The 15,282-nt window shown below is 34.3% G+C and overlaps 1 protein-coding gene across 2 annotated transcripts in view; it reads right to left on the reverse strand.

The window, feature by feature from the left end:
* Positions 1-14,579, reverse strand: part of DCN (decorin) — a 37,051-nt gene extending 22,472 nt beyond the window's left edge. Inside the window, exons 1-2 of one of the 2 annotated variants that reach the window (XM_005571846.5) lie at positions 14,411-14,579; positions 10,146-10,389 (exon numbers count right to left, since the gene is read on the reverse strand). In XM_005571846.5, coding sequence (XP_005571903.1) covers positions 10,146-10,356 — 211 coding nt within the window. In that variant the 5' untranslated portion in view covers positions 10,357-10,389; positions 14,411-14,579. Of the gene's footprint in view, positions 1-10,145; positions 10,390-11,174; positions 11,364-14,410 lie in introns of those variants that run through there. The other variant, XM_005571847.5, reaches the window with a different exon arrangement.
* Positions 14,580-15,282: the final 703 nt, after the last annotated feature.

Raw genomic sequence — 15,282 nt, forward strand, 5'->3', positions numbered from 1 at the left:
GGTTTGCCATTTATTCATGCAATTGATCATTGTGCATATTTTCTAATGTTGATCTACAGCTATTCCTTGAGCATATTATACTCATTCCTAGCTACTCATTTTTGTTCATACAATGCATATTTTATGTAAACTCCACTTATTCATTTATTTCTATTTCCATTCTAACAATGCCTTGAAGCACATCCGTTATCTCCTCACCTCTGTAATATTCATCCTGACTACCCCTGTATAACAGTAATCTTGCACCGCTGAACTTCTTATAGGCTATAGATTTATAAGTTTAAACTATACTGTCCTGTATTTCAGGGTCTTTGTTTGTTTTGTTAGTGTATTTATTTATTTTTTTCCTGGTAAGGAGGACTAATTATTGTTTCACATCAGCAATTTGCTCTGGCTGCTTTGAAAACAGGAAGAACCTTTCTGATTAATTAATTTTCAAGTCTTATCTGCCTTGCTGTCCCATGATGAAAAGTTTATGAGTATGGCTTTGAGATCATTTCTGCCGTGTTCTGTTGTAACCATCTCCCTATAACCTGCTATCATAGGAATTTTTATTTTTCCTCAGAAGTATTAGGATACAACTGGTTACAATGATTACATATTTTTTCCCGATTCTCAGTTGGCCAGGAACATTTTATAAATGAATGCTACTTACTGTCAAATATGTCATTCCCATTATCTGCACGTGAAAATTGCTCTCACTTTCTTCAGTGTCTTTGCCATATTTGTGAAGCACCTTTTGTCACATAAATATCTAAAGAAGACTGATTTTTCTGTCTTACAGGGTGACTACTCCAGCAGTAAGAGTTCCTCTACATGGCATATATTTCTCCTGGGAAAGGATCAATTAGAAGCTTCTAAATGAAGAAACAAATCCCCATTCATAGGTTTGTATTGTCAAAAACAATTAATCCCGAATCTGATTAATCTTCTAAATTCCAAAAGAAAATGAAGAAATTGTGAGTCTGTAGTTTAAAGGAGAGTTAAGAGACGTTTCAGCTGGGTGCTGTGTCTCTTGCCTCTAATTCTAGAAATTTGGGAAGCTCAGGCAAGTGGATTGCTTGAGCCTCTGAGTTCAACACCAGCCTGAGCAACATGGCAAGACCCCATCTTTACAAAAAATTAGCTGGGCATGGTGGCACAAGCCTGTAGTCCCAGCTGCTCGGGAGGGAGGAGAGGTTGAGGCTACAGTGAGCTGTGATCGTACCATGCACTCCAGCCTAGGCAACAGAGTGAGATCCTGTCTCAAAAACAAAAACAAAATTTAAAAAAGCTATTTTTTAAAAAGCAATGTATGTACTTCATCTGGATCCTGATTCATATAAATAAACTATAAAATATAGCTATTTTATTTGAGAGCTTTATTTTTCAGAGAAACATACTGACGTGTATTGATAGATAAAATCATATATCTGGAATTTGCTTTAAAATGATATGGAAGTGGGTGGAGATAGAAAAATAGTGGCATTAGTTGACATTGATTGAAGCTCTGTTGTGGGTACACAATGGGGTCATTTTATTTTGTAGAATTTTCATATTTAAACATGCTCCTATAATAACAATTTTTTATAAGACCGTTATGTGAATTTCAATTCTGGTTCCTCTTCTTGATCTTTAAGATTAGAAGACATATTGAGGTCGGGCATGGTGGCTCACGCCTGTAATCTCAGCACTTTGGGAGGCTGAGACTGGCGGATTACGAGGTCAGGAGATCGAGACCATCCTGGCTAACATGGTGAAACCCTGTCTCTACTGAAAATACAACAAAATTAGCCGGGCGTGGCGGCGGGCGCCTGTAGTCCCAGGTACCGGGGAGGCTGAGGCAGGAGAATGGTGTGAACCTGGGAGGCGGAGCTTGCAGTGAGCCAAGAACGTGCCACTGCTCTCCAGCCTAGGTGACAGAGAGAGACACTGTCTCAAAAAAAAAAAACAAAAAAAAAATTAGAAGACATATTCTTTAAACCCTCTGTCCTCAGTTTTCTTAAGTCTTTCACAGAATTTTTGTGAAAATTCAATAAGCTATGCTACAAAATAATCTCCTACCATAGTGCATAGCAGCGTCTCAAGTATTGCTACCTATGATTATTATAATAAGCAAAATAGAGGGTGTTGCTCTCATTATCTTTCTGAATAATCTTTCTGATTATTCATCTGTAACTCCTTTTTTTCTGTACAATCACCATGCATATCATCCTAGAGACTGAAATCTGTTTTTCAGGTATGTCAAACACGAGGTGTTCATCTAAAGATCTTGGTCCTGAAATGTTTTTTTCTTTACAGTTATTTCCTGCATTCATCATTGTTCCCATGAAGTTCAGGGCCTTTGGGGTGCTTGTCGTCCTATCTCTGCCTTTGGATAAGCCTTCAGTTTAGGAAGCACATGATCCGATCCCCACTGAATAATTAGACCCCTCAAAAACTGCTCCTTGTCAATTTAACCCTATTTTAATGGTGGCAAATGCTACACTCTTGCAAATCTATAAAATATTACTCTTTGTTTGTACATCATTAGAGTAAGAATGGCTTGGGTTAAAATCAACTCGGCTATTAAGGAGAGATGACCAGAATCTCTAAGTTAGCATTCCTCAGGCTCCATTTCCTCATCTGAAAACACCAAGCCTGAAGTAAATTGTGGTAGAAATACACTAGGACTAAAGATTATTTTTGATGAAAAATGCTTATTTGAAGTAAACCTAATCTTCAAAAAATATAAAAACCAATAGTATTCTATGAAACAGTTATCCTACCTTAATTTTTTAAACTTTTAAATAAATTTAAATTCTGCCTTTAAGCATATCTGATTGTATTAATTGTATGTGATTTTTAACTAAATAATTCCTATTGATAGTGATTAATTTTATGGTTATTCAGAAAATAATATAGAAAGTAAAATGTTGGCATTTTAAATTATATGTATCATTTAGCCAGGTTCAATTTACGTCCAAAAAATGTTCCATAATGAAAACAAAGTAATCAGGATATGACTTAATACTTTTCTTACAATCTTAAGTAGAAGAATTAAGTAACTATGAAGTTAATTTATAAATTAATTTAGTTATAATTATTTAACATCTTAATGTAGTTTGTAATTATTAAATAATGACCTTCATGGGGGACATGTAATATCTGTGAGCTTTCTCTACATAATATATAACTATGCTCAAACTTCTCATTAGAAATATATATAAATCTAAGTATATATGCAGATGATTATATTTTCCAAAGATGCCATACATTAAATTTTTTATCCTACATCCTCTTCTACAATAAGCATTTGTCCCATTACCATTAGAAGGTAGCATCTAATTCCTCTCTCTTCCCTTTGAATGTAGGATGGTCTTTTGATGCCTCTAGGAATCAATAGACTGAAACACCATGACATTTGAGACAAGGTCAGAAAAGATTGTGTAGCTGCTACCCACTTCTTCTGGGATGCTTGCTCTGGGACAGCCAGGGGCCATAGAAAAAAAGAGAAGCCGCCTGAGGCAATCCAGAGGATAGAACAGTCAAGCTTGTGGGCGATAGTGGCAGCAACTGTCAGTTATGACAGTGAACTGTCTCAGGTGTCCAGCCCAGGCTAGCCTTCTTATGACTATAATCTCGGATAACATTTGACTACAAGTGCAAGAGTGACCCCAAGTGAGAACAGCCCTTCAGAGCCCTTGCCAAATTTTCCATACCTCAAGTCATGAACAAATTAAATTATTTTTAAGCCACTATGTTTTGGGGTAAAATTCATTCAGCTGTAGTAACAGGAGCATAGTGGTTTCCTACATTTATTTTTCATTGAGCATCCTTTATTTAACATAATTCTAAATTTTCTATTAAAACACCCTATTTTCAAGGTAGCCTGGATTAGATATTTGCTCTCCCAGTTTTTTATAAGGAGTTTTGTCTTCTTTAAAATCTAGTTATTTATTAAAGCAAATAAGATACTACTTAAGACATTACCAAAAAATCATTTCTGAATAAAGACTAGTAAGAAATAGACTTCTTTTTTTTTTTTTTCTTCCCTTCTTTTGGTTGTCCCAGTGATGAATAGCATTGTTCTGTTAGCAAATGTCAGCGATCTGGTAAACATCATGTTGGACAAAGGCCAGGTCGTCTTAAAACATCATGCTTTTTTTGCCATGTGGCAGGAGTCCGAATTCTAAAATTTGTTCTTACTGACTTTCAACAATTTTTTTTTATAATTCTGCATTCAACTTCATAATTGGGACATTGGTGGTGTACTTCAGTTTTTGGGCAAATGACCAAAATAATATTTAGAAGCTCCAGCCCCAGCAAAAAAAACTTTTCTGCTTAAGGCAGACATGTTTCCCTCTTTCCATCTTAAAAAAGGCAATCTGACTGTATTATCAGTTAGACCAGGCTTCAGACATAAACAATTCTTCTCTTTAATTCTATTCTCTTTCTAGTCAAACTCAAGGAATTTCTAAGCTTCCTGGTTTTACAGTTATCCTTAAAGGGAAGGAGCAAGGATGCACTAAGAAATCACTTCTGTTTCTCAATCAGACATGTTCCCTTCTCTTTGCAGCTTGCTAGAGTGAGGAATATTGTAGAATATTCATCCAAGCATTAATTCAAGAACCAAGCCACGCATATGTTCGTGTATTCATTCATCAATCATTGATTGATATTTAAAGAGTCTAGAAAGTATAAGGCAATTTATTGTGTAGAGGTTGTACAAAGATAAATTATTGCAATACTTCTTTTCTAGTGAAGAAAACAATAAAATAGATATATAAAAAGATAATTAAAAGATATTGTATAATCATAGATACGTATATATAATTGATTAGTATAGAATAATCAAAGCAAATGTAGATTACAGTAAAAAGGCAGAAGTAGGCAAGCTACAAAAGTTAAAGCAGTCCACAGACTAAGTCAAGAGTAACTGAGTCTTGAGTGTTACAGTATATATGCTAAAGGCTTTCTCTTTTTATTAAGACTGAATTGCAAACTCATTTTTTTTTTTTTTTATTTCTGAGGAACTATGTGATCTTTTTCCACTCTTTTGAAGGAGAAAAGTTAAGATTAGAGGTCTCATAGTTTTCCTCTTTTACCCAGGGAATTGATATTTTAGCTAACCAATTCCCACCATATCCCCTGGAGCTAGGGATGTTCTTCCAAAGGAAAATGAATCACAGCTGCAGTCTCACAAAATGCCTTGATCCCACACAGCTGCCTCTCTCTCCCTCCTGGGGACTGAGAAGGAAACCAGGGCTATGTTAGTTGTCAGTCAGGTTAAGGAGACAGACGCTTCCTTTGGCCTTCTTGACTCCCTCTCTTCCTCCTCTCCATCTTTTAACCCCTTGATTCGGAGACTTTGGGTCACATTGAGCATTACTCTTGCTTCATCTGAAGCATACTCCACTCCTACCCAATGTCAATTTAGGCAATCCAGTGGGCATACTCTGTGCACAGCCTCCTTCCCATATCATGTTTTGGAAACACCCTTTTGGTGCATTAGAAACCCTGGATGAGGAACGCCTCACACCCCTGCTGCTGCAGAGCCAGACATAAATGATAAAGGCAACTGAGCATCTAGCATTCTGTCTGCCCCTCTACAAAACTGTCCTAATTTATTTTTCTGGGTTGATTTCATGGCAGAAGTGTAATGGTTCATTTATCTCTTGTATAAGGTCTGCTTCTGGAAAACCAGTTTCCTCAGCCAAGCGAGAAGCTGTAGTACAATACATCCCAAGTGGTAACCTCTGACAAAATTTTTCACTAGTTCAAGAAAAATGAGTATGAATAAGAAGCAACTATATAATTTAAAAAGTTGTACTTTTTCTGAGTTTTTTAAAAATTAAAACATTATTTGCATTATAACGTACATTATTAGAAACCAGTAGTTATTTGTAATGCTTCCATATGGCAAAATTAAATGTGTTTCATCTTCTGGCACCATTTCTAGAGGGCTAAGTGTGTGGGGGTGTGAATCATTTATGATTATAAAATAGTCAAATCCTTCATTGTTCTCAAATCAAACAAACTCATTTTGTTCAAAGGAATATTGGTTTGGAGAACATTGAATTGCTTAGTAAATGCACATTTTTTTTATTCTTGTCTGTTTACACTTGGAGATGATGTGGTCCTCTTTAGAGAGGTGGAGAGAGATGGTACTATTTTGTCTCTAGCTTGACAACCCATATACTTATTAAAGACTCTTAATAAGTCTCTAATAAGTGTATGGCTTATTTTCAATTAGTATAATATGATATAATTTGAATTGAGAATAATAAGTATAAGTCATTGACAGTCTCTATTAAGTATATGGCCTATACCTATTATTCTCAAAGATAAATAAAAATGAAAGGAAATACCAGAAACAGCCTCATGTTCTTAGCCAACTTTGCCTGAAATGGTAAGTGAAATGTACCAGTTACTCTAATAAGCATTTGTACATATATTTTTCTATTCCTACCCAGTGAAATAAGATATATTTCCATTCATCAAATGAGGAAACAAAGTTTTGAAAGTTTCAAGGTTACAGGTAGTAAACAGCAAAGCAGAATTTGAGATCAGAGGTGTTTAACTGTACAGCCCAAGTTCTTTCCACTACTAAATAGTTTTAAGAGACATTTCAACTCTTGAAATTTGTTTATAAGAAATATATCAAGAATTATAATTTTAATTTTGGAGACTAGTCAAAAGACAATACTTGTTCTTATTTGACTTGTCAAGACTGATTTGCATTTCAATAATGAGGTGTTAGTCCATACCAAATTATACTACCTGATGACTCTTGATCCAAAGATGAATGGCTGAGTCAGAGTACCTAAGTAAGGGAAGCTGTCTTCCTACAGGATGCCAAACATATAAAATAGAAAATCCAATCAAAATCAGAACATTTAAAAAATTTTTGATTTTTAAAAGACTAAGTTACCTTGTGGATTTATTATTATAAAGTAACTGAAAGACTTCTGAATTTGCTTACTCTACATTTATTTATAATATTACTTTTTGAAATAAATGCTGTAATTAAGAGGGAACTGATTTATGTCTTAATAGACATAAAAGAAGACAAGATATGGGTCTCATAAAATTGTGGTTCCAATTACAAGGTAAGTTGCAACAAATTCAACGAAACAACTTGGCCAATATCTATGGGGAATTCATGTTTACTGTCTCAATCCCTTATCCTCTAAAAAAAAAAAAAAAGAAGAAAGAAAAAGAAAAAAAACACATTTTAATACTACTCTGATAAATTAGAATTAGGGACTAAAACAGTCCATGCATTTTCCAGAGGCCTCAAATTACCCTACAGAGTAATTACATAATTTTAATTTCACAGTTTTTGACTTCTTAGCTTTGAAAGAATTGTTTAAAAATTTGATATTTAATTTTGCCAAGAATATTTCTTAGTGGGAAAAAGTAGTCAAACATTTTAATTTAAAAAATTTATTTGTATTAAACATTATTTAGATAATAAGATGACAAAGGACTTTTGTCCTTCAACACTGTAGCTTCTCTCTGCTCATTAAATGTCTGCCGAGGATAATCCATCAAGGATAATCCTGAAGACAACATTAGTCTTTGATACAGATAAGCATTAACATTTTCATCCCCAACTGCACTGCATTTATTTTCTTTTTTATAATAATTCAACCTTCATGCTTAGATCACTAGAGGACATAAAACAAATAAAAAATCAACTATATTGCATTTACGGTGAATTAGGTGGTCCATTTCTCCCTGCTTGCTTTCTTTTTTCTTAATCTGTTACTGCATGTAATCATATTATTTTAAAACTGCTTGAAGCTGCTACTATGACATAGGTACCTCATACAATTAATAGGATTTCTAAGACTGTGATTTTTCTACCAATGAAGATGTCAAGGCTCTCAACAGCTTGCCAGCATCATAAAGTAAGAAAGAGTTAGATAATAGTTAAAAATATGAAATGAGTTCATTTGGTTTTATTTAAAGTCAAGCGAATTTCATTTCCCTTTAAGAAATGTATTTTCTTAGAGATATCTGATTTTAAAATTTATAATATATTTAAATATTCACCTTTAAATTTTAAGATATTGAAAATACATCGCATGAGACCACTGCTCATTGGAACTTAGTTCTCTTAGTTAAATATGGTTTTAAAGACAAATTATTTTTATAATTTTAGCTACTTCCTTAGTATATGAGTCAGTAAACCTAGCCATAATAAAGGGATGATGTACACTTTGAGCTCCTAGAAAAGAGATAACATGTAGAAAACTTTCTTATCTAAAAACAAAACAAAATAAACAAAACAATATCAACAGCAACAACAAAATGATCACAAAGGTCCCAAGTCAGTGAACTTGCTGCTTCCTAAGACTACATTTTGTTGCTGTTGTTTCGCTTTGAACAATAGACTTATGCCCAGTGCTTTCATCAGGGTCAAGCTTTATGAACTATTTTTCATGGAAGCAAAGGCAAACTATATTTATGAAAAAATAAAACTTCACTAAAGTGACTGGCCAACTCTGCTTTCCTTAAAAACATCAACCCTTCATTTTTGATAATATATGTAGTGAAAGTAATAGTACACTCTTTTAACTTGTTCTCAGAGGCAAAGTGAAATTTAACTCGCATCACATTTTTGGGGAACTTCGCCATTTTAGTAACTTCAGAAAAGATTATCCTGTGTATATCCATCAACTGGTGATTTCTTTGTCCAGATTTTTTTCAATCCTGTAATTTTCCTGCCCAAGACAATAATGCAGGTCATCTCTAGATACTTATAAAGTTTCTGAAGAGTAATCCAATCTCCCCTGTGGTGAATACACAATTCAAAAAGTAATAGTCACCACCACTAGAATATAAGATCCACAGGAACTAGGGCCATATTTGTCTTCCTCATCCTTTCCTCCCCATGCCTAGAGCAGAGTTCATCCATGATGGGTTCCCAGTATAGCTTCTGAATGAGTGAACCAATCAATCCACTGGAATTATTCTGTGGCCTTTTGAAAGCCTTTACATAACATTTGTATTTGGGTTGTAAATGGCTATACAATATATGTGTTGAAGAAGCTATTTCGAGTGTTTTTCAGTTGTTACTGCTGAATATACTTTATGTTTTTCCAGGTTCCTAGAGGTAGTTTATTCCAATTATAGAAGCTAGTGGCACTTTTCTTCTGCAGACTGCTGCTAGAAAGCGTGTTCTGAGTAAATATAGGACTTCTGAAAGAAGTGCCTGATCATAATATGGGATTTCCTCTAGAAGGAAGTACACATGGCAGAATCATGATATAAAGATTTTTTTTTTTCTTTTCATTTCCAATAAGAAAATACACCCCTTCCAAATGAGGAATGTGAATCAGCTGCCATGTAAACTGAGTTCATTCCCCTTTGGCCCATCCACTGAGCTTCAATCTTTCTGGAGATTTATCTTCTAAGTGTAATGCTCTTGGAATTTCCAGACCAAATTTTTCTGAAAAGATGATAAATCAAACTGTCTTTAGGATGTTAGGCTAAAGATATATGTAACATGATTACATTGAATATTTACACCATACCTTAGTGATAAATATTTCCTTTGAAACTTTCTAAGGAATATAAGCAGCTGGATTACAAAATGTCAAAAGTACAGACAAAACTAAGGCTCAGAGATGAAGGGAGTATTTTGATAATTGAAAGATAAGATTTTGTCATAAAATTTGACAAGTTTTGCTTTTGATAACTGCATATTTTACAATTTAGTAATGCTGAAACTCTGTTGTCTGGGCTAAGTGAAGAGTAGAGAGACTGACCTGATTTTCTTAATATCTAATATTTTATAAAACCACGTTATAGAATTAAGATTAAACCATCACTCTGAAATTTTAGAACATAAGACACTGTTTTCTTCAAAATTTTATTTTGTAGAAGAAGGGATATGAAGCTCAGAAATATTTTTTAAAGTGATTTTTCCAAGATTGCAAAGTAATGGAGGACAAAAGGAAGAGGGACGGGTGGGGGCGGGGAGAGAGAGAGAGAGAGAGAGAGAGAACCACAACGCCACTTTTCTTTCTATCCTGTTCTGCTTCCTTTATTCCTCATTAGGTGGCACTGTGTCTCACATTTGGAGAGATTAAAACTGAAAATGCTAAACTCTCAGAGTTGCCATTCCCAAGAACAAAACAAATAAGGTAGGTAAAGAGAAACTGCATCCCACTCACCCAAGTCAGAACACTGGACCACTCGAAGATGGCATTGACAGCGGAAGGGGCACACTGGGCCTAGAGGGGGCTCATAGTCGCGGTCATCAGGAAGTTCTGGGCCTATCCCAGAAGCCTCATCTTCTAGCATAAAGTCAAATAAGCCTCTCTGTTGAAACGGTCCGGCCCAGGAAACTTGTGCAAGCAGAAGGAGGATGATAGTGACCTTCATGACTTATCTCATGTATTTTCACAACCAGGGAACCTAGGAAACAAATGAGAGTTTGAAGAAGAGTAGCACTGCCTAATCTGCGTGTTGTTTCTTATATAGTATGCCACAATAGAGTGAGGACAGAGAAAAGGTGCAATATAATATTTCATTTATTATCAGGAAGCAGTGCATTAAGAATGTATTGAAAGATGATCGGGTACATTATAGTATCATTTGCACAGCTATTTACTTAGGATGAGAAATCCAAATATTATTTAAATCTGCTTGTTTTGAATTTTCGGTATAAATTAAGATGTATACTATATATTCAAATTGTTGGCAAAATTGTCACGATAATAAATCATGTTGGACTTTTCAATGCTCACTTAACACAAGCCTTGCCATGGTCAAATAAAATTCTCTCTATACATATAGGAGATCTCCAATTTCTGCTTCAGAAATATCTCTGGAAGCCAGTCACATCTTTCCATCCTATCACATTTATTTTGGTCCAGGCCTTTCTCATCTCTCCCTAAACTACTACAAGAGCTTCCAATTCATCTCTGCCTTGCATATTTCCTCTATTTCAGTCCATCTCCCACTTTGCTGCCCGAATCATCCTCTAAAAATTCAATTTCATCTTATTAATTTCTACTACAAACCATTTATTAACTTCCTTTGACCTATCAATACTGCCCACAGTCCCTGTGCTAAATGTCAGACCACTCACAAATTGGTATGAATTAATAGCTCTAGCCACATTCCTTTCATTGTCACACCATTCCCAGTCCTCACCTGAACCCTGACAATCAAAACTACTTGCCATGTAGAATACCGACCTTGCAAGAGTGTTGTAAAGATTAAATGAGATAGTGGGCTTGTCTTCTGTGTCCCCTGGCTCATCCAGGCAGGATACTGCTTTCTCCCTCTTCTCTGCTCCCAAAGCACATTGCTCTTACCTCTTTTAAAGAACTTATCACATTATATTGCAATTTGTTTTGCGTGCTTGGTCTGTCCCTCCACTAGTCGATGTACTCCTTCAGGGCGTGTCTTATTATTCCTTGTTCTGTACCCGGGCCTTGCACAATATTTTGCACACAAATGACTCAATTGACCATCACTTTATTGACAAGACGATTTACTCCATTTATTCCAAGCAATCAGTCTGATATTTTAAAACACAAAATTAGCTTTTTTTCAATATCGAATTTCTGATATAAAACAGTTAGCGGATTGAAAACCTCAACTTGGTATAAGCAAGATCGGCTTTAAAAAAATAAATCAATTTCCTAGTTTCTCAAACATTATTTTTAATAAGCTAATACACACATATGGAAAATTCTAACTGATTTTTACATGCTGTATATATGATCTCATTTTGCTAACAGGGCATTTTGTAAAAAACTAAGTATTCTTTTGATAAATGTATTCCATATTTATCCATTCATTCCACAAGCACGAATCTATGTTGTTAAATCAACTGAAGTGCACTAAATAAATCTGAGTGACAAAATCGTAATAAATCTGAATAACAAAAGGTACTTGATTATATAGAAACAAAGTCATTTGGGAGACAAAATATTTTTTAAATCGCATTGAAACTATTCTGATATCTCCAAAACATAGCAGATATTTAGTCCCATCATAGTAGATAATTAGTCCGATCATCTCTACCTTGAATTGTACACTTAGATGAATCCATATTAAAGCTGTATGTTTGTAAGTAGATATTTAGAACTGTTTTGAGTCATTATCCAATTGTAGCATATTTCAAAAAAAGGAAAAGAAAGAAAAAGAAAGAAAGAAAGAAAGAAAGAAAGAAAGAAAGAAAGAAAGAAAGAAAGAAAGAAAGAGAAAGAAAAGGAGAGAGAGAAAAGAAAATAAAAAAGAAAGATCTTTGTATGTTCTAACCTTAAGGTATATTATGGAAATTTTTGCCTAGATTCTCTAGAGAAGAAACAAATGGTTTTCAGTTTCTTACATTTTTGTTCTTAGTTTATATTTACTACTGATATGTGTCTAAGGCAGCACATGTTGAATACAGGCTTGTGGCTTTTGGTTTAACAAAATATCATAAAGATTATTCTTCACACTGCCACTTTAAGTTCAACATTAAGCTTTTTCTAGGAGCCCACTCCCACTCGGTTACTGAGTTTCCCTTTAAGAGAAGACTCTTGTTTTGGCAGCCTGTTCCCTTGAATTGTATCTGAGGGAGTGGTTTTGTATCTGTTTCCCATTAAAAATGCAATGTTTATGGTTTACCACAGGCTTGCTAGCCTTGCATATTTAATGTCTTACAAGCTTAAAAGAAAAATGAAGCCAAGTAATTGCAGATTTAATAAATAGCAACGACAGTTAATGCAGATGTCGCTTTGTAATCTTTTCTCCAGAGCAGAACATGCCTGGTTTTTTCACTAACAACCCACAAAAAGAAAGTGTTGAGTATTAGCTGAGAGAAATAGTATTATAATTTATGTTTGTTTACTTCTGCTAAAATGGCACAAATTCTCCAAACAATATTCTTTTTGATTGAAGCTGAATATAGACAGCCAGCTTATAACTTCAATCACCGATTTTTATTTCACTTTCATTTGCTGTGTGTGTGTCTGCATGTGTGTGTGAGAGAGTGTGTGTGTGTGCATTTAACCCTGACTGTACTGTGAAAAAATAATAGCATGTCCAGAAACTTTGTGCAAAATCCTCCATAAAATCATCTGTTTTAAATTAGTGTCATGGTACTTGAAGACCCAACATCTTAAAACATTTCATGTGGGTTGTCAATACTGATAAATCCTTTAGTCATTTCCTTCTTTCCTTAATTAATCAGAAATATAAAGAGCAAAGAGCAGCTGTCCAAGTAGAAACCAAGGAGATTGTTATTGAGATGATATGCTGTTTAAATTTTATTGAAACTGTTTTAAGTAGTCTGAAAATGCATGACACTCTCCAAGATGCTAATTACTAATGTAATATCACTACTCCACTAAAGCTAGTTGCCATAGTTTACAAATGTTTTACCAAAAATAATAATTTCTGGTTCCTAAAACTACTTAAGCCCATTAAATGAACTATATCATTCAGATCAACATTTGCATTATGTCATCTGTGCCTTTAGTGTCACTTTCAAAGACAAAATTTAACCCTCAAGAGGTAAGTGAAGCTGTAAATGCAAAAGCAAAATTAAAATCCTACAGCACTAGATGATTAAAATTTTCAATAATATATATATATATAATTTTAAAATAAAGAATAAAAGCAACATTTATCCACAAGCAAGGGTTACTATAGGGGGCATTTGGCTCTTTTTCTGGTTAGAAGCAGCAACAGGAAAAAAAAGCCACAGGTATTTACATCACTGGCAGCCCACTTAACCAGTGGTCACTGTGTTACCCTGTTTTAAAATTAGAAAATTAACCCACATCCTCATTTTATAGTGAATGTATCTTAAAATTTCACTTGCAGTGAAGATACTGATTGGGACACTTTACATTTAAGAAATTATACAGCTTCTTTAATATCTTAGGCATTTAAGAACATAAATATTTTCAATGTTTATTTTCACTTCTCTGGTGATAATTTCTATTGATTTCTGGGGTTGAAGAAATATACGTTAGGTATCTTCAGCTAATCACCAGAGTTCAGTTCTTCTGGGCTTTTGAAAGTTCTTAAAGCAGACAAAAATTCAGGAGAAAAATACATTTTTAAATATACAGCTCAATTACAAATGTGCTACTTTAGAACACTTTTCGGTTACCACCTCTTAAAGAGCTAAACATTCATTAATACAAACACAAAAACATTAATACAGAGAGTCATGGTGTTAGGTTACAGTTTTTTAAGAAGCATCTTTGTAAATACAGAAGAGAAAGAAATAAAACAATACATTCAATCATTTTATCAAATATTTAACTTCTGTTTTCAAATAATACTTGTTTAAAATGTTGCATAAAGACTATAAAAGTTTAAGTTTTTTTTTTCCTTTTCTTTTTCTCACCAAATAATCCCTTCTGCTCTCAACTTGACCGAAGTTTTATTAGTCTGTAGCAGAGTTCAGGACAATTATTGAAAACCATACCTTTTAATCCGGGAATTTGCCACAGGAGCCCTCAAAGCTGAGATGTAATTACACTAAATATTCAGCTCAAGTAAAAGAGTTTGCAGGTGTGGAAAGGAGGAGGGGGTAGGTGCTGCTCTGTGACTGTCACTAGGTTGAAAACCTCCTGCTTCTACTCCATAGCACAGTTAAAAAATAAGGTTTCCCTCAATGAACACAATCCGGCTGACACCCACATTAGATCATATGGTAATGATATGTCTCTTGTATTGTAGCCAGAAACTTTATCGGCCCTTTTTTTCCCTCCCATTTGCTTTATTCTTTTTGCATCTGCTTAAAATTCTAAACTGCTTATGTAGTATAGTGGAACAACTTGATTTGAAATTTGTCTTATTGTAGATTCATTTCCCTAAGATATTGTAACTAAAGGGTTTGCTACCCCACCCCCATCCCATTTCACTCTCCACCCTTTCTAGCCTTGTTTACAAGTAGCATTTAATATACTTCCAAAATGGCATTTTTTTTCTTGCTTTCAGGATGTGTAAGTCCAGAAAAATGGAATGAAATTAATCTTGTAGTTGTTTTAAATGCGGACTGCAAAAATAAATGAGTAGCCTTATGTGAAACTACTCATTCGGATTCTTACTTGCCTTGGAGTGTTTGTGTAAATTCAAGCACTATGCTGTGGAGTTTCTCTGTGTATTTTGGACATATTTCTAAAGTGTCCTGAAAGAAAGCCATGGTTTTATACGAAAAGTATGTCATCTATCACTTTCATTAATCATAGTTTAAAATCTTTCTCATTGTCCACCAGTTTTTAAATGAAATACATAGAAAACTAGTAGTTGATCACAACATAGTTTCGTCATCTATATATGAAAAATTTGATTTTC

The sequence above is a fragment of the Macaca fascicularis genome, chromosome 11 (assembly GCF_037993035.2).
Source record: "Macaca fascicularis isolate 582-1 chromosome 11, T2T-MFA8v1.1".
In the NCBI taxonomy this organism is placed as follows: Eukaryota; Metazoa; Chordata; class Mammalia; order Primates; family Cercopithecidae; genus Macaca; species Macaca fascicularis.